At 41.7% G+C, this 22,613-nt stretch overlaps 3 protein-coding genes across 4 annotated transcripts; 2 read left to right on the forward strand and 1 right to left on the reverse strand.

Moving 5' to 3' along the window:
* Nucleotides 1-4,911: 4,911 nt before the first annotated feature.
* myct1a (myc target 1a) lies at nucleotides 4,912-8,241 on the forward strand. Its single transcript, XM_030110166.1, has 2 exons — nucleotides 4,912-5,201; nucleotides 6,096-8,241. The coding sequence occupies exons 1-2, from the start codon at nucleotides 5,147-5,149 to the stop codon at nucleotides 6,641-6,643; spliced, it is 603 nt and encodes a 200-aa protein (XP_029966026.1). The 5' UTR covers nucleotides 4,912-5,146; the 3' UTR covers nucleotides 6,644-8,241.
* A 1,344-nt stretch (nucleotides 8,242-9,585) lies between these two features.
* On the forward strand, nucleotides 9,586-12,182 carry LOC115401909 (protein FAM133). Of its 2 annotated transcripts, none has more exons than XM_030110288.1 (7): nucleotides 9,586-9,749; nucleotides 10,031-10,103; nucleotides 10,902-11,063; nucleotides 11,190-11,248; nucleotides 11,355-11,447; nucleotides 11,690-11,779; nucleotides 11,852-12,182. In XM_030110288.1, exons 1-7 carry the CDS (start codon nucleotides 9,747-9,749, stop codon nucleotides 11,900-11,902), a joined length of 531 nt encoding a protein of 176 aa, XP_029966148.1. In that variant the 5' UTR covers nucleotides 9,586-9,746; the 3' UTR covers nucleotides 11,903-12,182. The 2 variants fall into 2 exon arrangements, with proteins under 2 accessions (XP_029966148.1, XP_029966149.1); XM_030110289.1 differs by having other exon boundaries at nucleotides 11,358-11,447.
* A 2,084-nt stretch (nucleotides 12,183-14,266) lies between these two features.
* On the reverse strand, nucleotides 14,267-16,959 carry rd3 (retinal degeneration 3, GUCY2D regulator). Its single transcript, XM_030110291.1, has 2 exons — nucleotides 16,660-16,959; nucleotides 14,267-14,624 (listed from the first exon to the last, which is right to left on the reverse strand). The coding sequence occupies exons 1-2, from the start codon at nucleotides 16,947-16,949 to the stop codon at nucleotides 14,267-14,269; spliced, it is 648 nt and encodes a 215-aa protein (XP_029966151.1). The 5' UTR covers nucleotides 16,950-16,959.
* Nucleotides 16,960-22,613: the final 5,654 nt, after the last annotated feature.

Raw genomic sequence — 22,613 nt, forward strand, 5'->3', positions numbered from 1 at the left:
TGTAACCTTAAATTCCTCTGCACTGGCACACTGCCTGCTGTGACATTGCATATCTCAGTCACTGATGTCCTTCCCAGCACTGTCAGCCTAAATTCCAGAAGCATACAGCAAAGGCAATCACTGCAACAAGGTTAATCTGCACAAACATGCATACTTCACAGTATCAGGGTTCTTTCATTCTGGCATCATGCTGTGTCATGCTGAACAGTGGGTCACCTCTAAAAATACTGCAAACCAACTTGAAGCAGAATGAGTGAGTAAGCAATTTGCACCTACCCTGAAGCCTCTGCATCACATTGGCAATATCCCGAGCAGACTGTCCGTAGCGCTTGGGTGATGCCATGCTGCAGTCCTGAGGTCACGGAAGTCACGGCCCAGCTCCCGTCCGTCACCCCGCCAGGACTCCCCTCCTCTGAATGGGACCCGGCTCTGGCTGCAGCAGTTCGGTGTTCTCACACTGACTGCATGATGTTAAGCCTGGACCATGTCCATGTTGCCGTGCTTCTCTCAATAGGTCAACACTGTTACAGTAGCAGGCTGCAATCCTCGCACTCAGGAAAGCTCCTCCCCTGATATTGATGATGTAAGTGCATACTGTATGTGTATGCAACTGTGTGTGTGTGTGTGTGTGTGAGAGTGTGGGTGTGTTTGCACTGAACATCTATGAGGACCCCCCCTCCCATGCCTGAGCCATTCACTCCTGCAGCCAAGAGAGCTTCCTGGTCTGCATACACTGCCACCTGCTGTCCAAATCAGAGTCATGCATCTTAACAGATCTCTCATCCTTGCTCTGCTCCCTCCACAAGTGATGTGAGGTGTGCTCATGGATCTGTGCAAGAAAGTGCGCTATAAAAAAACACAAAACAAAAGGACAAAGGGAAAATGACTATTAGTTGCAACAACAACACATCAAGCATTTCAAATCTACATGCAAGTGTAAAAATAAAGTATTGTTTAACTCAAAAAGCACAAATCCATCAAATTATGATCTGTTTTCAACATAAAAATAAATACATAATTGTTTTGTGAAATATTGAATGATGCTGAAGATTAAGGCACATTCAGTGTTTCATTCTCTAATGGAATAAATAATGTCATAAAAATGAAGCTTTAAATGTCCTGATAATTTCATAACTAAAAAAACAACTATAATTATGTGTGATATTAGGCTCATTGTTGCTCAATTATCTTTTTGTTTCAGATATTGGAACAAGTCGATGATGCACCCTTTCTTCTTTTGTGGAGTTAAAGATCTGACAGCTTCTATTATTCCAAAATAAAAATTTAAGGCATTTCTTGCATTTCACAAAATAAACCCTGTACAGCATCAATATAAAAAAATCCTTATGATGCAACACAATTCCACTTCTTGTTGTTGAATCAAGAATTATTTTTAAATGTATCTCAACTTAAGCTGTTGATGCAAACAGTCCATTAAAAAAAATAAATAAAAATTGTGACAATAAAGCATGTTTTTGAAACGTCCACACAATGCTCCCCCACAACAGATCAATGCCAGTCTTTGAAATGCAGAAGAGAGGTGTGATGAGGCACCAGGCGCCGAGCACTTATCGCGATGTGTAATCCCATTAGAAGAGTCCTTTTATCATCATCTCAAGAGAGCTCTTAGAAGGGCTGAAATAAGAGCTGCACCGCTCCGGCCACAACACCATTCAATGAAGACAGACAAAGGAGTGTTCATGAAAAACATTAAAGATATTACACAATAACTGATTCTAGATTTTCTTCAGTCTGGCAGAGATTAAAGAAGGTGATTTTAAGAAACTTCACAAGTGGTCTTCAAAATCCGTGCCTACTTAATTCCATGTTAGCACTGTCTCGACAGCGTTTTGCATCTGTGCACCTTATTTCTGTGGTGAGTAAATAAAAAGTCAGTCTGCACACTGAGCAAAATTAGTGTGCAGAAAAGAGAAAGGATGGAGTATTTTGGAGTTGTGGGGCATAACAACCTCTCATTCCCACAATATAACTACAGGGTTGGTGGCGTTATGCTGGCAAAGCTCACCACCAAATAAATCCTGAAGTTTCTTGACAGTCACATACCAATGGCTCCAAGTTGCAGTCAAAATACGGCACATATTGCACAAAGATTTCAAAATTACAGGCCTATCCAGTTGTATCTGCCACAGCAAAGGCAAACATTCAGCATCTACTCCATCACCCCAGTAAATGCAAACGTGCCTCTGCATTGAAATGTTGTGGGATTTACTTGAATTGGCCAGCTGCTTGGCAGCAGGAACGGACTGCTGATTCCTGCATTTTCACGCAGCTCGGCTCGAGGTGACCTCCACGGCTCAGAGTCCCGCAGGACCAAAACACATTCAGCAAAATAGACAAGCGCTGCAGCAGAGAGCACAGACAAGGCACGCTGGACAATAGGAAGTCCTCCAACAGACGCTAAAGACTGGCCTTTCAAGATCCGTTCCCTTATCTAATCACTGCACGGGCAGAAAGCCGGGACCAGGACCGCCGGTGTGGTAATCTCTTTCAGGCACAGTCAGCAGTTTTCTAAAATCTCATTACAAAGTTCGCCGTCCACCCACATGTCAAAATCAACATAGAGGCAAAGAGAGAAATACAGTTTGCCAGTTTGAATTATTTGTATGTACTATGGGTTTTCCCCAGGAAAAAAACTGAATTTGAACAGAGAAATCTTAGCTATTGTAATAACGCTTATTGCAACTAAACGCATCCAACTATCATTTCAATTTGAAGCAATCAGTGTTACTCAGCTCATTTACCTGGTTATAATTCAATTACTGCCCAGTAAGAGAAACAGTGAGTAAACTGAACAGAGATGCTGCAGTCATAAAGAATAACAAATTACTGAATTTGTTTTACAATTATGGCTGCTTTGTAAATAAGAATAACATATGGATACAATTTTTGAGAGGGTAGAAGAAAACAGTCTTTAAATTCTAAAAATAAAGCTCCCATGTGAAAACTGTCAATTCCATTGTTTTACATTACAAATCTGCAGCACAAACTAGTATTTGATTATCAAAAAAATCTGATTGATTGTTGGATTGATTGCCGACTTTGGTCAGTGTGGCAGCAGCACCAGAACTGTTGTTTAATTAACATCCAAAATACTGAACCTGTGAATTATCGATATAAATAAAGATCCAGCTATGTTATTAACCTCGGGGAACCCCAGGAGGGAGTCGAACTGCTCTCTGAGACTCAGCTAGGACGGTGGATTACTCCCTCTTCTGGTCAAGCAGGGATTTGAAGTTAGATCCACTAGTCAACTTCTGTCTCTGGCTGATTTATGCATTAATAAATCAACCAGAGAACTCTCAAGATTGTTCTGGATCTACACATCTACAAATTAAAAAAGTATTTTTCCTGTTTTTGTGAGGTTTCATCTATTTTTTTTTTGAAGAAACAGAATATGTAAGGCTCTGTCCATCGTGTTTGGGGATATGAATAAAACACAGCTGTTATTGATTATGCTATGATGCCTGCGACACTTGTGAGATACAGAGGTGTTACACCTTGTTCAGACGCACTAAAGCCGTTACAATGTTACAACTTGATACAGTACGGTAATAACACACGCATAATGAAAAATCCTCACAAAAGAAGTAAACATTTCTCCTTCCTGCTGGTCAAGCCTGCATTGTCTGGTTGCTCAGAGAGCTCCACATTTTCTCAGGTGGTATGCAATGCACAAAGTTTGAGAAACACAGCCTGAAGCAACTCGGGCCAAAGAATGCCTTCATCTATGAACAGATGGTCTCTTATCCCCTGATTTCACAACACAATGGCCACACATGCCATTTTGCACAGTGTTTGCTGGTTATTTTGGACAGATTTAATAGCAGAGGCAACAATTACAGGAAGCTTGCCCTTTGGTCAGTCGATTCCCTCTTTCTCTTGGCCAGTGAGGAAGCAGAATTTCTCACTTTATGTATGCAATACTCCGACCGAGAGTTGACAGGACATCTTACTATTTTTTTGATCATAGAGAAACTGATTAATGTCGGCGTTCTAATGCAGGATCAAGTCCGTCGTAAGAATGGTGCAAAGAAGTGGGGGGAAAACAAGCCGGTCTGCATGAGCTGCATACCACTCTGACTGCTCGTGTCCTTCTTTCTGACTCCACTGATGACCTCGCAGATTTCAATTAGAGGAGATTAAAACAATGCTGAGTGTGTGATTAGAAATGATCAACACGGGGAGCTTTTTTTCCATTTACAATATCCACATTTGGCCTATTACCTCAAAAGTGTATTAAAAGTCTCGCTGTGTTGCTTTTCTATCTAATCAAACTACAATGTTTTTACTGGATCTCCAGAAAGGACCAGACATTCTACTCAGGCACCACAGAGCTGGCAGACGCTGTGGAAAGACCCAGATTCCTAACAAAGACGCTGGAAATCAGGCAAATATCCACATACTCACAGGCTGCTTGACACTGGATCCAAGTTGTCAAACTTTTTGTATCACAACAACATAATACTGCAGGAACTCACAAAACTGCCACCATCACCTCCAGCTGTGGACTTCGCCTTCACCAACCCGTTTGAAGCCCGGAGTGGTGACTGCAGAGGAAGCTAATGGGGAAACTGTGGTCTCTGTGGTGGAAGAAAAATGTAATGAAAGGCTGAAATATTTATTATTTCTGAAAAGGAAGATGAATGTGAGTGTGGCGGTCTTTCCTCTGGTGAAAGCTCACGGACTGACTCTGCATCGGTGACACATTTTCACATTAATCAACCTGGAGGAAATGATGGGAGAGGAAATGATTACAGAAACACCCTGCCTCTCCACCTCCAGGATCTCTGTCCTGGATAGATAAGCCACTCCTGTTGCTAATTTCAAGCAGAAAAGCAGGAAATGTGACAGTGTAGTTTTCCGCTTCCATAAACAAGATGACTGCCAGAGTTCGCCGCCAGTGCTGCGCGCCTCTGGGCTGAGTCTGACACACTGACAGAGAGAGTGAGCGAGGGAAGGAGAGGGGGAGAAAGTCGGAGAACAGGAAAGAGACGGGGCAAAGAGACAGGAAAACCCATCAGAAGGAAAGAGGGACAGGCGAGAAGTGACAGAAGAAAGAAGAAGAAGAAGAGGCTGAACGGAGGACCCGTCGCACTTCTTCTCCTCTGACAGAGCAGATAGAGTTATGGCTGAAAACAACACAAGTCTCTTTCTGGAAGTGCTTCAGTCTTTTGATGCCGGTGAGATTTTTTTTGTTCCTTTTCGTTCTTCAACCGGTCTCTTTCATGTGGTTGCTCTTATTGCTGCTGTCGTTCAGTGAGGAATTTAAGTTTTCACCGTGCCTGGAAAAGAAGCAATACGGAGGTCGACTTCACTCTGAACGGTGCTTCATCAACAAGATCTTTACGGAAATGCATTTCTTGTATTCTAAAAATCCCTAACTTTAAGTGTTTGAACTGCTCGTTGATTTTCTTGTCACATTTTTTCCTCAGTTTTTCCAAATGCCCTTTCCAGATGACATTTGACCAGCATCTGCTTTCTTCTTTCCTACAATTTGTGAAAAGAAAAAAAAAACCCCGTGTGGAAATATGGGTTAGGAACATAGTAGATTCAGCCTTTTTAACACTTAACGCTTTTGAGAGGAAACTGATTTGTTTTCCCTGGACCAAGTCCAGTGGGATTTGTCTTATCCGCTGCATTCTCCCTCTTCTCTCAAGCATGCTTGTGTTAGCATTACTGCTCCCAAAGCAAAGAAAGAAAACTGATAGAGTTGATGCAAAATAGAAATAAGTTAGTTTGTTGTTTTTAAAAGACTTGAGCAAGTAAAACATCAAAGTTAATCAGCTTGTCAGGAGGAACCATCTCTAAAGAGCCTCCTGGAAAACCGCGAGAGGCAAATGTTTTCCGCAATCTTGGTATAACCGAAGATCTGGATTAAAATTCCCCCCGTTCCCAGGAAAGACAAAGGCATGAGGTGCATTTAGATGTGTTGCATGTGCAAAGAGAACATCGAATTACTGTGTTCCTTTGGAGTACAAAAAAACTTATACAAGATGGTAAACTGAAAATGATATATCATTAACTTTCAGCGACAGTCTTCACATCTCTTCTCATGCATGTTTTCTTTTCCCCAGTCCCACTGATAATAGCATTCTGCGTGTCCGTGGCTGTGGGCCTCCTCCTGGGCGCCCTGGTTTACGTCCTCCTGACTTGGATGTCCCGGCGTAGAGCAGGCTCTGCCCGTATCACCCGCCGCCCGCCCCACCACTCCCACGCCTCGTCCCGCAACCGCCCGGGCTTCAATCGCAACAGCAGCTACGACCGACGGAGCAACAACAGCTTAGTCAGCGCCGCCTTCAGTTTCCACCGGCAGACATCCTCTCCCGATCACCTGGACCCACTGGGGCACAAATCCAGCATCAGGACCTCCACGTTCCACCCACTCCTCCAGTGCAGCCAGATTGCAAGAGAGGCGGAGGAAGGGAGCCAAACCACCCTGCCTCGAACTCCAACTCTGACCATGTCGACCGGATCCGCCCAGTCCGCAGCGCCGCCAGCTGCCACACCGCCCAGACCAGAGTCCTTCTGGGGGAACAACGGTTTGAGGGGATTTCACGCCACGCAGACCCCACCTCCAGCCTACGAGAGCATTATTAGAGCCTATCAGGAAACCTGCACCTGATGATAACTGAAAGAGCCACTGACGGATTGTTGACAGACTGCATGCACAGATTTACACCAGCAACTGGACTTTGGTGGAGCAAACAAGGGGTGAAGGTCAATTATTTGTCATCCTCTTCACAAAAATAACATAAAAGAGCATCATATAGCATGTCTCTTAGCTACAACTGGCATATACACTTTTCAGCCATAACATTATGACCACTGACAGCCTCTTTATTGTGCCACTTGTTCATTTGTGGGAAATATCAGCCTGCCAGTGAAGAATTACTCCTCAAAGTTCGTGTGCTAAAAGTAAAAGAAATGGTCAACTTTAGGGATTTGAATGAGTCTGATAAAGACCAAACTGTGACGGATAGATTACAGGGTCACAGTGTCTGCAAAACAGCAGCTTTTGTGGGGTTTACCAGGCCTGCTGTGGTCAGTCAAAAATGCTCCAAGGAGGGGAAAGTCGGGAATGGTCAGTGTGGCGCTTGATGGAGGCTGCAACATCTTCAGTAGACCACCTTTAGAGAAAGCTTTGCCTTGAGGGATCAGAGGTGTTTTATCAGCAAAAGGGGGACCTGAATGATATTATCCCTTAATATTATGGCTGATTGGTGTATGAACTATAAAACGTATCAGATATTTAAAAAGGGGCATTGGTTTCTTATAATATGAACAGATATATATTTTTTTTTTAATCAGCTACTAGTTTTTAAATGCAGTTGGTTGAGTCTTTCTCCACCTAAACTAAATTAAAAAAATTATTCACGTGTTTGACTCTGATGCCACAAATTTTAAAAACGTGTGAAGTATGTGAATTGGCAAATTGAACATGTGCCAACTGGGCGTATGTGCAAAACAATGTTAAACACCACACTGAATCAAGCAGATTTGTGTGAGTAATTCAGATCAGTTTTGTTTATAAGTGATAATGTGACCAAGACACACAAAAACGTGGGCATTTGGGAAAGTTTTGAATATGGAAAAAGTGCTCTTTGCTATACTTTGATAGAGTTCGGGGGTGTTTCAGTATTTATTTTTCTAACAACTTTTTTTTCCTTTTGACGCAAAGATTTGTACTTTTACACTAGTTTACAAGAAAAGCATTACATTAAGTATTTCTTTTTAGTTTGTGTGTGAGCTCCATTCCTTTTGTGTTTGTTTATACTGTGTGCCTTTCAAACAACAATTGTGTATCAGTCAGTGTGTTTCATAAGGCTAAAAGACAATAAGATTTGATTTCAGTGAAAACAAGTCTATTAAATGTGCTGTCAGTATAAGAGAACCCCATAAACCACAAAAATCTAAGAATATAGATGATGGAGCAAATTCAGATCAGAACCCAAAGCCTTTAAAAGAAGTACTTGATGTTGAAGAAGAGAAACTGCTCAAGACTTTGTCCTTGGATTTTTGTACTTTGAGTATACTTCCTGACTTTGAGTGCTGTTTCATACATATGCAGAACATAAATTAGTACTTTTTTCTTCCCCTGTCTTTAACACAAGCATCTGGACTTGAGTGAAGACTGTATTTTTACCATCTCTGGATGTGTTTGAATGTAATTAACTGAACTGTGCCCTTAAGTTAATGCAATAAAAGCAAGAATCAAATGTTTTACACGCAGAGCTTGTGGTTTGTAACAAGTCTGGAGGGTATTTACTTGTGCGAGCAAAGCAGTGTCAGCATCGCCACAAACTGCAGCCTGATGTCAGTCAAAAACACCTCGATCTGTGAACATAATACTCTGATTTTTGCATTCGCCGCATATTTGTGGGTTTGGATTGCTTCACGTAATGTAGATGTCCTTCTGTTCATCCTGTTTAAAGTCACAGTTTGTCTTTTTATGGCCAGTCTTACTGCTGTTTCCTGATGGGGGAACCAGTCCTCTACAGGAAGTTTCAGACAGGCAAAGGGCACTGGTGGGTCCCCTCAGCACAGAAAGGATCCGCCATCTCGACAGTAAAAACAAAATATCTTATTACATGCATTGCATCAGTTTAGTGGAGAAACTGCAAAGCACAGATAAAGAGATGATGTCTAATCCTTTATCATATTTTTTTGCATAGTCAATAAACCACAAAGTAGAAGTGACAAAATAAAAATATCTACTTATAAATGTTTTATCTAAAGGTCTCAGGACAGTACATGAAAATAAATATCTGTTTTAAGCTTCTGTTAAGCTCAAAGTCAAGCCTCAATGGTGACAAACAGCTTTATAAACAATAGCATTGTTACACATCCATGCATATCAGCTGTCACCCCCACCTTCATCATTACAGTAGAAAGTGTTTTTTACTGTCGTAGTTAGACACATTTGGGTTCAAGTATTGTCGCGCTTTTACCTAATGAATTCTACTTTTATCACTTTTACACAAGTGCAAGAAAGCCTGCACTCATTTAAACAGGGCCTTAACATTAGCTGTGAGCCAGTATGTTGTTTCTAGTAGTGTACAGCATAAATGACTAGCAAAAAAGCAAGACCAGTTCATTACCAGAAGGCTAAAATGTGACTCAGTACATCTCAGATTGAGCACAAAGATAATGAGCGTTATAACTGGTTACAATTTTATTAGACTGAGCAAAAGTTACCTTACCTTCATAGAAGCTGTGGCCTGTCTGTCTGCTCTGCAGTCTTCATTGTCAGCAAATCTTACCTACTGCGTAAAACAGACGCATCTTTATTCGAAGTTTTTTACTTTATGCTGAAATTCCGGTGATTATTTGGAACTACACAAACGTCTGGTGCGTAATGTGCTAATAAAAATTAACTCAGACAGCTCAAAATGATAACGTATACCACCACTCTAATATAACAAAGAAATTTGTCAATTTAATCAATAAAATCCAAAGTTATTTTCGTTGTATCATATAATTACCGCTGGGGGCGCTGTGAGCTGCTGTAGCCCCCAGCGGTTGGAGCACATGATGACCGCTTGGGGGCGCTGTTAGCTAGTGCTCGTAGTGAGCCGCTTTGCATCATGGGATCCAAAATGTCTCCTCACACTGATAGCTAATGCTAATTTACCGAAGAGAACGGCGAATAAAAATATAGTTTACTGTTTTCCGGTGAATGCAGTGTCAGTATTGAGCTGTTATATTGACTGTAATCCACCCTCGCTATGGTGAGTACGGAATTCATTCTTTTCCCTCGTTTGTTGTATTCTGTAAATTGGAATTTAGTTCCATCTTAATCCCCGCTCTGTTGCTGAAAGTGCCGATGGAGAGTGTCAGTAAACAACAAGCCTGGAAATAAAACAAAGGGTGGATATTCCGCGATGTCTATTGTAAACCAATATGTGGGATTGAATTGCTCACACTCGTCTCTCCCAAATGGTTCGAGCAGGTTTCACTGAGTCCAGATCGTCCTCTTGCACATGAAGTGTCTCTGTGTGTGTTTCTGTAGTCCACGAAGGCGGAGTGCAGAGTGTCCAGCACCAGCTCCAGATCAGACGAAAGGAGGAGGTCAAGGAGCTCAGGCAAGACATCCCACACTTATTTCTCTTCACCGTCATTACTTTGTATATGTGTCCCATTTCACATAGTTCCAAGTGCTCAAAAAGGGTCATTTACGACTAAACAGGGAGTAATAGTAGTGGAAAAAACAAAGAAACTTGGAAACCAATAGGAGTGCCTTGGCAGGGTTAAAATCACCAAATTAGATTCAAACAGTGTGATAAATACTGCGGGCCGTGCAGCAACGTCGGGGTGAGTGCTCTCAACTCACGACCAGAATGTTGTGGGTTCAAATACCATGATTATTATTTTTGTTAACCTTATGGAATAACTGCCTAAGTTCTAGCCAAATTGTGATATGTAGTTATTCTTGTTTCCTGAAAAAAAAATTTCTTCGAGGAACGCTGTGATGCCAGTGTTTTTGCACAATTTACTGACTGAATAAACTGTTATAAAATGTGATGTGAAAAAATAAATACTGTACCCATGTTTTAGCCCCAATTCAGAGCTCCATGTTTCTTCAGTCATCGTTGGGCTGCTTTTCCATAAAAGGCATAAAATATTTGCTTCAGTGAATTAGAATAAATTAAATTAGAAACCCATTGAGTACACCGTAAAGTCTTATAGAAATAGCATATTGCTCCACAAAGTTTAACTTCTTGACAGGTAGAAGGATGCTTTTTGTATTTCTACAACATGTACTTGTCACACTATGAATCTAACTGCTTGTCTATTTAGGCTGTTCTCGAATAATCTGAGCACGACACACGATAAATCCAAACTGTGTTTTGATTAGAATCTGTATTTTCCTACTTTTTCAGGACGAGAGAAAAAGAAGCGGAAACGAAGTCGTAGCAGATCTTCGTCCTCCTCCTCCAGTTCATCGTCATCCTCTTCGTCGTCGTCTTCATCCTCATCATCGTCGGCCTCTTCTGTATCGTCACGCTCTTCCAGCCGCAGTCGGAGTAGCTCTAGCAGTAGTGGTAAGGGTGCAAGTAAAGTTTGAAACATGTTGAGTTCACCTGCTGATTTTACTACTTTTGCCTGTTAGGTTTCTTCTCAATATCACAGTTCAAAAAGGTTTTATCGAGTTGTTCTTTTATTTGTAGACTCTCGCAGTAAATCCAGAAAGCAGTCCAAGAAACGGAAAAAGGAGAAAAACAAAAAAGTAATTTTTCATGTTTTTCATTTACTTGTATCACTAGTTTTTATCAAAGACTCTCACATAAAATAAAATTGATGGGGTTTTTTTTTGTTTGTTTTTTGTTTTGAAGCAGAAGGGGAAGAAAGGGAAGCGTCATAAACGTAAAAAAGACAAGAAATCGAAAGGAGAAGAGGACAACTCTGGACCTGTACAGATCTCCAAGGTAACCAAACTTTCAGTTTGTTTCGATTAGACAACTCATGTTACTGATTTCTCATTGTGTTCTTCATTTGGGTATTTATACACTTTTATATTTATTATATACTGGAAAATATGTTCAAATATATTCACTCAATTAGTTTGTGGGAACGATGAAGCTGATGTGCTCTAATTAAAATCCAATTCACTTTCATATTGATTCTATTTTTTGTATTTTTCCTTGAAAATATCTTCGTTTTTTTCTAGTACTTGAAAGACAGAAAAAAAGGCAAATACAGCATGATTTCAGGGAAGAAGATAAAGATGAAAGTGAAGAAGTCAAAGAAAGACAAGCAGGTAAAATATTTGGGTGTACCTTGTTGAAGGATTGTCTTTGTTTTTGCTGACACATGCTTTGTTTAATCACAGAGGGACAAGAATCGAGCAGAGCTTCTTGACTTCTTGAACTCCACCCTGTGATGCTGCTGCAGATGCTGGACCTCGGTTTCCGGAGAACAAACTGAAGTGGTGTATTTTTTTTTTTCCAATGATGAATATGACTCTTATTGCCACAGAGGGGCAGCACCGAGCTATATGGAGGCATAATCTCTGCAATCAAAGAGGGATTTCTTCAGACTCCAAGCTCCATTCCCACTGTGCTACTGTGCTGGTGGTCTGTTTTTCTGTTAATGTTGTTTCATTCAGAGTTGTGTCTGTGCTGAGTTAGACAGACGGTAATTAAATTTTGAGACCTACTAACCAAGCATGTCTTCACTTGGTTTGTGCTGTTTTTGATTTAAACTCCTTAAAGTCGTATTTAAGAAAAACATTACAATAAAATTTGTCAGACGTCAACCACCTCTAACTGAAGCATTCCTCTAAAAGATGGACACAGATTATATAATTTGATTTTGTCATACAAACAGAAGTCAAATTTCAAGAACTCAATATTGATTGTGAGTTTTAAAGCGCAAAACAGAAGCAGAATTTCCTCCAACAGAGATGTATACAAGGACGATTGAGTTCTTACAAATATTATATCCCGTTTTCAGTCCGTTTGTCTTTAAGTTCATCCATTTAGGTCCAACTGCACTCAATCTTAAGTGATTATAATTCTGAAATACAATAAAACTAAGTGATTAAGATATAAAAAACTAAAAGATTTATTAAGATAAAGGTATAAAATAGGTCAAATTTATTGTTTATTGGAACGCCTGAGCAAACAGAGTTTCAAGGCCTGATTTGAAGAGGTGTGTGTGTCAGCAGTCCTCAGGTGTTCAGGAAGTTTGTTCCACAGGTGAGAAATCTAGGAATTTGAACCTGCTTCTGACTCTGGGAGCACTGAGCAAACCTCTCCTTGAGGACTTCAGGGGTCTGGATGTTTTATATCCTTGAATTTCCCTCGTGAATAATAAAGTATCTAAAAGAAAATCTGAGATGTTTTCAGTTCGAGACCATTCAAAGGCAAGAAGTACAGATTTTGAAGTGGATCCTTTGACACTCAGGCAGACAATGCAGACACTGAAGCTCAGGTGTAATGTGCTCTATCCTCTCTCTCTCTCGATAAGCTGCAGCTGTCTAACAATCTCTTTACTGGGGCATGTCAACACACAATGCAATAATCGGCCAACTCAAAGATGCATGAACAAATTTCTCTGAATCTCCATCAGTCAGAAAAACTTGAACTAAAGAAAGAAACTAAAGAAATGTTCAGACCTTTGGAAAGTCTAAATTATGTCCTTGTTTGTGTGTGGAATTTTTTACATGTTGGAAAAGTCCAAAATATTCCTAGATGTTCAGAAATTCCTTAACACTTATGTATTGGATTGTCACGGTGCATATTGAAATCACACATAACATGTTTTCTTTTTTATTTGTTAAACATCCTGTCAGATATTCATTTTATGTGCATAAATATTTCCACAAAATGTCTTTTGGTTTCAGTGTTTTCAGTATGTAAGGGATTCTCAGTTTTTAACATGTACATTTTGAAAAATAAGATTTAATTGTGATTATCGTTTATTTTCCCCTTATGTTCTGCTGTGAATACTGTTGATAGATCTGCCATCGGATTAACAGAAAATATAATGCTATGACTGTTTGTTCCTGCGTATCAAACCAAATGAAAGCTTTCCGTGGACGATGGCTCAAACCAGTTGTGTACTGTTGAGTGACGACATGACAAATGGAAAAAAAAAAAAACACACAGAAATTAAACCATAAATATTTTACTTTGAGAAGATGTGGCAACATTCAACCGTTTTCTTGTGGGCTGTATTTTTCACATTTTCAAACACTTCCTTTTAAATAGAGCTCACAGGAAGAAGAAAGCTCTGACCTTGGATCCTGAATGACGAAGCTCAGTCTTTGTCTGCTGTCAAAGGAAAGAGCATTACTCACTGCCGAATGACGTTCATATGAAATTTCTGTAGTGCTTCGGCGTATGATTCAAACAGGAATATCATACGTAACATTCAGTTTTCGCCACACTGGTGGATTTTTTGTTTTGTGTTTTTGTTTTGCATCGTCTGGCCTGATGAAATATTCTCTCCTGCAACAAGAAAGCCTATAAATGACGTGAATATTCCTATAGAGCTTGACTGAAAAGCCCTCGGTGCTGTGAAAAGTCTACAATACAATTCATTTCAGGTGCTGGTAAACTGTCCACAGTCTGAAGAATCAAAATACACTTGGCATCGCCCTCTCACATAGGGAGGTGGAGGAGGACCATATGCTGAGCAGCAGGAGGATCCCCCCCCCTCGGCGTGATGCAGACTGACCTCTCTGCAGTCCCGGAGGTCAGCGTTCGTCCCAGCCTCGCGTCAGTCCTCGCAACCCGCCGCGTCAGACCACCTTACTCCTGTCAGCTCCTTTGTATCTGAAGTCGGGCATGCTCCACACCCTCTGCTCCCTGTCCTTCCCTTTCTCCACGTCCTCCGACACCGTTTTGAGGTCGCTCATCCCCGCGGCCTCGGCGGCGGCGGACGTCAGGCCCACCGTGCTGCCGAACGGGTTGATCTTGATGCGAGACCTCAAGTTCATGAGGGAGAGGCTCATGGCGCGCTTGTTGTTCCACTGGCGGGCGAGCCGCTCCGCCTCCTCCTCCTCTTTCAGGTGGTCCAGGGCCTCCAGCAGGACGGAGCGGAAAAGGCCGGACACCTCGTTCACCTCGGGCTCGTTGGCCTGCAGGACCTCCCTGAACCTGAGCGGAGGGAACACAGGTCATCGAACACGCATGGGAAAGATCCTCAAGACCAAAATAAGCTCAGATTCTGAGACTAATATAACAACTGCCGGGCAAGAGGAGTAGAGGAAAAGCCGGTCTGTGTACTCGTTGGAGGAGAAAGAGGAGGATACATGAGTCAGAGAGTAAAGTGATGAGACCTGTTGTTTTGACCTCTAGAAGGAAATGCCGCAAGGAGAAGCAAAAGATTATATTTACCAACTTTAACTAAACCCTAACTTTATTCTGATTCAGCTCACCCACAAACAACATTTAATCAACTGTTTCCAGCATATAACAATTTCCATGATTTCTCCAAATTGCTCCCACTCATTTGTGTATTTACCCTCAGCGAACAGAACAACGGCGGCTTTCATGCATCTGATCTCTTCATTATTGTAACCCGATTGCCCTCCTCACAAGAGGAGCCTGTGGCTTTAAGAAGCCTCAGAATAGACTGTTTTTATGAGGCTGTTAGTAAGTAAGTGCCTCCAGTTAGCTGATGATTGTCCTCTGCATAAACTACAGCACGTGCCAGCCCACAACACACTGTTACGAAGTTCAGCCATTGCTCGTGTTAGATTGTGTCCATTAGTTTACGCTTCTTTGGTGCTGAAAAAACTAAACATTTAGTGGCAAAAACTTCTTGTTCATTTTTAACATTTTGCATTGTTTATTTATTGTAGTTTTCTTTTTTTGTATTGATTCTTCTATCATCTTGAGCAAGTTAAATAGTCATGTTGAAGATGCTGAGAAGAATTTAAACAATAAAAACTGATCCGTCTAATTTATGACTAATAGGCTAAATTAATTGCTCTCTGCAGGCAGCCTGACAGCTGAGGCCTTCATTAAAATCACACAAACGTGCTCCACTCGTCCCCGTTGTGTTTTTCGCTTCCACTCATCGTTTAGCGCCTCTCTGCTCTCACGCTAACTCTGTCCAACCCGGACGCCCGGGGCCTCGGCGGCTTTCTGTGAGCAGATGCCGAGCAGAGCTCAGGATGTCCCTCCTGCAGATTAAAGGACGAGGCGGCGCCGCCTTACATGACTCATGTGAGTCTGAGGTGACGGGAGGAGGCGGTCAGCTGATCGGTTTCCCAGAGGAAACCTTCAGTCTGAGCCAGAGACGATGTGCCTGATTGTGAAGATCTGAACGTGACGTGAAATGAGTAAAAGTTACTGTTCATACTGTAAACAGAATATCAACTTGCATGCAAGTTTGTTTTTCAGTGCTGGTTACACCAATTTATCAGTTTTCTTATTTAGCTATTAAAGTTTAATTTAGCTATTAAAGTTTAGTTTAATATTTTTCCCCCAACCAACGAGAGTGAAAAAAACTAATGAAATGGTAATGAAATGAAATGAAATATAGCAGTTCGTAAAGAATTATTAAGGTAGTTGTTTATATTGATGCATCAACATGTGACCAATATTTTATTGTAATTCATCAAAGTGACCCCAAGTTTTAACTATCTTACAAAAAATTAAGTTATTGAACCCCTTTAAGTGTTCCCAGCATAATGCTTTGATACAAAAAAAGGTTAAGATTAAGATTAAGTTGACTCAGAAATATCTCAGGGTGGTTCTTGTGTTTCACCTTGCAGTAAAAACAATCAATTTGTTTTAAAATCAAGCCCTTTGTTACTCCTACCCCTCAAAGTTGTATCTCGTCTTTGCTCCCATCATCAGCTTATTATCACGATTCAAAGCAGCAGAATTAATATGATAATGGACAGAGTGTCAGGCCTTGACATAAGAGTCTGTTTTGTGTGAGGCACCACAAACCACAAATAAAGCTTCACAGTCATATTTGTTATTAAAAAAAAGAAGTTTTATTTTAACTTTATGACTTTTTCTGAGGATTAAACGTTCTGAGCTGAGAAAGACCAGAGGATTATTCCAGACTTGCTCACGTTGCCTCAGTGAAATTCACATTTCAGCTGTTGAAGCACCTCATGACATTCACCCAGGTTTTAGTTTATCTCTGGCGAGTGTTCAGTTATCGTCTCCTTACTTGAGTATGACCAGGCCGCAGCAGGACGGCGGCACCTTGGAGCAGAGGTCCTCCAGGCCCAGCCGCTCGCCGGTGCTGATGCTGTAGGAAGGCCGCGGCGTGCTGGCCAGCCAGCTGTAGTCCACCCCGGTCTTCAGGCGGCGGTACTCGTTCTCCCGCTCCCTCTGCTGCCTCTCCGCCTCCTTCAGCTGCCAGCTGAACTCCACCATCAGCGTGTCGGTGACCACGTCCGCCGGGTCCCTGCGGGGGCTCCGGCAGTAAGGCTCATTCCAGCTGAACCAGGAGGCCATGACCCCGTTCCGCCCTGATGGGGCAGAGACAACACACTGATCAAACCTTTACTCAGATTATTCCGTTTCAGATTGACCCGGTTCCAGGTTTTGTCATATTTGTCATATAGCGATCAACATTTGTCCATGTCTGTACCGTATAGTGATAAAATGTCTTCCTATCAGGGTTAAAGTGATTCATTCTTTTTATATTTTCTTAGAATGCACAATATGACAAGAGTACTCAATGTTCGCCTCAGCTTTTAATGATCTATTCAAAAAATAACTTAAAAATCTACTCCTTTGGATTTACTCTGAACTGTATTCAGCATTTAGACACATTAAAAAAAAGAAGAAAAATAACAGCCCTGATCTCATCCTCCATCTGCTGTTTGCTGCACAGGTGTCACATTCACTGCAGATGCTGCATTCAGGGTCCATAATGAGTGTTATGAATGCATTTTTTTGGGGAAGGGGAAGATGAAAGGGTGGAAGAAACACTGCAGAGCAGACAAGCAGGCGACTGATTCATGTACTGTGAGTCATTCATTTAGATGTAAAGGTTTAATTAGGGCTTATTATTACTGTGCTGTTTAAATATGAAGATTTTTTTTGCTCGTTGTTTGTGTTTTAGGATAACAGCATGAATTAAAGAGGTGGAGATTACTTCGTCTGTGCTTTATTCTTTACAAGCACTCTCTGGTTCTAGAATTGCAAATATGAGATTTGTTATTTTGATGTGCAAGCAGGACCACGCAGTTTTGGCTGCAAAATAAATCCTCCGTGAAATTTCAAGAAGGTATCCACCGTCTGTAGCTTTACTTCTCTATTTTCTTTTATTGAAAGTATCTTTGCTTGTAACTGAGCACCACTGAATCAATGTAACAGGAGTCAAGTACAGTTTCTCTGTTTTCTTTCCAACTGTGAAATCTACACTTTAAACAATATGCAATAATAACTTTGAACAAATCAAACGTGTTTCTGAAATGCTGTTTGGTAAGCTTACACTCAAACGACTGGGTTAGTACACAATCACATTTTCTCCATTTTGCAGTTTGTTCCTTTAATTTCTTCCTTTAGTGATTTTACATGGCTCGTACAGTAACCACGCGTCCATGTTGTCCTCCAAACAGCTGCTGCACACTTCAGGCTGCTGCACTGCACTGAAGTGGGCTGTTATGTTGCTGCTGCCACTGGGATTAACAGCGTAAAGAGAAAAAAAAAAAGGTTTCACACAGAGCAGCAGAGAGAGATTAGTAGCAGATGTGGTTTTTCCTCTTCACGGTTTACAAATCATTTCTAAATTAAGGTAACCAAGCAGGCTTTTAAGAAGTTACAGTCCTTCCATCCTTCAGTCTTTGTCTTAGTGGAGTGTGTCTGCTGTCAGTCTTAATCAATATGAGTAAGGATGCAGCTTCTCAACACTTATTTTTTTAAGAATAAATTAGGAAATGCCAATCACACACTCATAGACTCCATTTACGTGCAGCTGTTTAAAATCTTCCAAAACTGCATCTTGTTTAAAGGAAAATTGAGAAAAGAAACAATTTGATAACCTGTTGCTGTCAACATTTTGGGGTTTTCTTCAACACAATAAACATTTTGTCCAGTGTGAATCTCAAAATTTCTCATGGATGACACAGATCAGAGTAGGAGAAGTATAGATATCATGGATTATACTTTTATTTAACACATTTTTCATGACATTATTGCTCAAAGATTTATTTTCAAATCAAATTACTAAGTGGCTTTGATACTGACAATTGCAACACTTACTCTTTTTTTTTTTTTTTTTTAAAAACATGCATTTCCTTTTCCAATCAGTTTACTCAGAGTATATTTATGCATAAAGAATAAATGAATCCTCTTTCTTACCTCTTGTTTTCTTTAAGTTTGCTTTGGGCTTGACGGGAAACGCGATCTCTACAGGGAAGAATCACAAAAGTCCTTTACAGCAGAAACAGCACGGACTGAATGAGGAGCAGCCAGAGAGGAGAACTGCTCTCTCTCCCGCTCTCTCTCTCTCTCTGTCCTCTCCCAGCATTATCTCCACCTCCACCCTCCTCTCCCATCCCTCCTCCTCCTCCTCCTCCTCCTCCTCCCAGGAGCCTCTGGCCTGTCTTTACTTGTTGCAGGAGGTTGGGGGCACCATCTCCAATGGGAGGCGTTGGATCACGGCCCCTGATGAAGTGCTTATGTAGCTTTTTACGATTTGCCGTTGCCATAGAGATGCCTTCTAAGCCTATTTGTCCACAATAAGCTCCATCAGCTGAGAGGGAGCTAGAGAGCGATGAAGAGGCAGATAGAGAGGACCGAGTGGGCCGAGCGGCAAGATGGAGCGAGGGAGATAAATCAGAGAGTGCTGTTTGGAGGACGGGGGTGAGCGCAGTGTGGGCTCAACATGCCCTGATGACAGCTCCGTTAAGCCGGGAGCCGTGCAACACACATCTCAGCGCACGGGTCCGCCAGGGGTCATCTGGTGTGAATTAACTTCCTGCGGATAATGAGTTTCACTGCCTCACAGCAGCCCGGCATAAATTACAGGAGGGCTGGAAACGTGCTAATTACAGGAGGAAGTGTGTGTGTGTGTGTGTGTGTGTGTGTGTGTGTGTGTGTGTGTGTGTGTGTGTGTGTGTGTGTGTGTGTGCTTGAGAAGGAGATCAGGGAGAAAGAGTCCAGGCTGGATGTGCAGTCGTTGTGTAGGTGGATATCGAGGTTTGTTCCTTGATTCTGTGTGTAGGTGTGAGCCGCTAACCTCTGATGATTTCCTCCAGCACATCTTCACTACAACTTTAAAATCCTCCTCAGGCCACCGCGGCACCGTCGCCCCCCTCTGAACTCTGCTCAGACGCTGCAGAATCATCCAGCGGTTTAGTATTCACCCTGAGGGAAATGCTATCCGATGTGGCTTTGAAAGTAAAAAACAGATATAACTTATTTAAATTGACTGTGCATTTCCTAATAATAAGCAAGAAATCTGACTGAAAATCACTTTTTTTTCCGTCCATGTCGTCTTCTGCATCCTCTCTATTTAGCTGACGGCTGCAGGGCGCTGGAGCTGGTCGCAATGGGCCGACATGGAGTGACAAGCAGGCTGCAAATTGGACAGAACACCAGGCACTAACACATTTAGGGACATATAAGAGATGCCATTTAACCTGACAAGCAAGCCTGGGAGCTGAAGCACCTTCAGAAAATCTACAACGGAAGAACATGCAAACTGCATGGAAAGGCCCTGATGAAGAATCCAGCCACGGTCTTCTCACTTTGAAGAATCATCGTCAACCACTACACTCCTATGAGGCTAATCTTCTTCCATCAGGTCAAATATTTGAAATTGTGTGAAAATTTGATCAGGTTCATTCAGAGCAGGATGTGCTGTCATGTATTTGCATTGATGTATTGATGTATTGATGTATTGACGCATCCTTCGACTTCTTTCCCAATGAATTTGTCCAAGTGGACTCTAAATACAGAAAAAAGAATACATTTTTTTAAAACGAGATATGGAGACACCCAATATATGCCACATAGTTCCCATTCAGAGCCATGTCTTGTTTTCTATTGGTCTGAGTGAGTGGATACTGAGACAGAGGCCTCCTGCACACACACACAGTCCGGTCCAACACCACTTGAGGGTGACAGATGGACAGGTAAGCCCTGCCTTTAATCCAAACAGATGACTGGACTATAATCCTCTAAAGTGATTCCATCAACCCGACGTTAACCTCGCTGGTGAGGAGCCGCGGGGCCCTGGCGGTGCGTCACCCACGCTGATGTTGTTGTTATTCGGGAGGTTTGGCAGCTTCGCCGTGTGATGTGACGCATGGCGAAGCCTTTCCGAGCTCATCCTGGTTCCCTCATCCCAATGCTGGTGGTCAGCACTCAGTGAACTCACACTGTAACTGTGTTGACCCACAGAGGATTATCAAGCGGGTGGAATTAGCCTCCCACCTCCCCCATGGAACAATGCAGCCCCTTTTCTCAATGTGTTTGAAATCTGCTTGTTTTTAATGAATGAAAAAGTGACCTCAGGCTGGGAGGTGTTTTTAAATCCTGATATATTCCTTCATTATTTTAGTGGAAATGATACTGCGGATAAAACAGCTGGTTAGTTCAGGACTAGATAGTTTTGGTAAAATGTTGTTTTCAAACTGCAATACACTTGGAATAGTTGCAAATCTTTTTTTTTTTTTTTTTGTTGAATTTAGTGAAGGTTCTCATTGACAGTTGATAGACCTCCATAAGCTTCAGTTAAATATTAAAGGCTCTATTAAAAACAGACCATCTATTCTGTGTCTGACTTTTTTCTAACTCTTCCTGATACCTAAATCTAAAAATCTCTGTGAACAGAATGAGTCATTTAAATACTGTGTCAGTGTGACTCAAGGGAGAACATTGACAACCCACATGAATAAATGTCCTTCTATAGCTATTATATAAGCAGGACCACACTTAATCATTTGCTTATTGATATGCTTCTAATGAAATCTGAAGTCACTTTCAGGGAAGAGTTTGCATGTTCTTTCCATGCTTTCTCAGGATTTTGTTGATTTTTTTTCCATATTCTAGTTTCTTCCCACAGTTTAAAAATATACATTTGACATGAACTGGTGACTTTATACTGCTCGTAGGTGTGAATGTGTGTGTGATTGTGTGTCTCTCTGTGTTTTCGTTGGGATAAACTTACCTCCAGTGATCATAAACTGGATTAAGTGTGGATGAAATCCTGCTGTTCCAAAACCTCCATGCTTGCTGTACTCACATATACCACCAGGGGGCGAAGGCGCTCTTTTTTTTACCTGCTACAGGACCTGTTGAACTCTGCACACATCTCATTTCTTCTGTGCTGTAACATCTCAGTTTTTGCCAGAGTAATAAGCATCATATGAGGCATGGAACCCTGCCTGAGAGGTTTTGGGTGGAGAAAGGCCAGAACAGGGCTTGAGCTTTTCTGTTTTGTGTTCTCATACTCCACATTCTTGTGATGAAAAGGCCGCAGAGTTAAGTCAAACAAACATCACACCGCCTCACCTGCTGAACCAACATGAACCCACCTGTGTGAACACATTCCTCACTCAAACTGTCAACAGCAGCGAAGCAGGGAAGGGGAGCTCCAGGGGAACACCTCACCGACACGCCGCATGTAGGGCGCGCTTTGAGCAAACACGACGAAAACTTTCATGGCTCGATGTGCACCAGCCACATCAAGAGACAATCAGATTCATCGAGTGAGGAAACGAGCAGCGTCAGACAGACACAGACTGTGAGCTTTGTTTGATTGTCAGCCTGTGTCTCTCTCACACGCACACACACACACCCTCAAACACGCACACACTCACACACCTAAGTCAGGCTTTATGCACTCTGCACTGAATTGACTAAAAGTCACATGAGCTTAGCACACCGCACTAAAACTGATGTTGAGTCAAAACAACAGACACAATGGACCGACTTTTCACCCTCCTGAAAAATCTCCACTTAGCCATCGTAGTTATACGTCTAATATGCATCTGATGTACTTAACATTTGAACTCGTCCAACATGAATCTATTTGACAAAATGATGTTTTTGTAAAACTGTTGATTTCAAACTGGCACATTATATGAAATAAAAAGGCTGAATGAAGTCAACCTATTCAAAAGGCCTTTTTGCATTTGATGAAACTTGAACAATAAAAATGAT

This window comes from Salarias fasciatus, chromosome 15 (assembly GCF_902148845.1).
Source record: "Salarias fasciatus chromosome 15, fSalaFa1.1, whole genome shotgun sequence".
Classification (NCBI taxonomy): Eukaryota; Metazoa; Chordata; class Actinopteri; order Blenniiformes; family Blenniidae; genus Salarias; species Salarias fasciatus.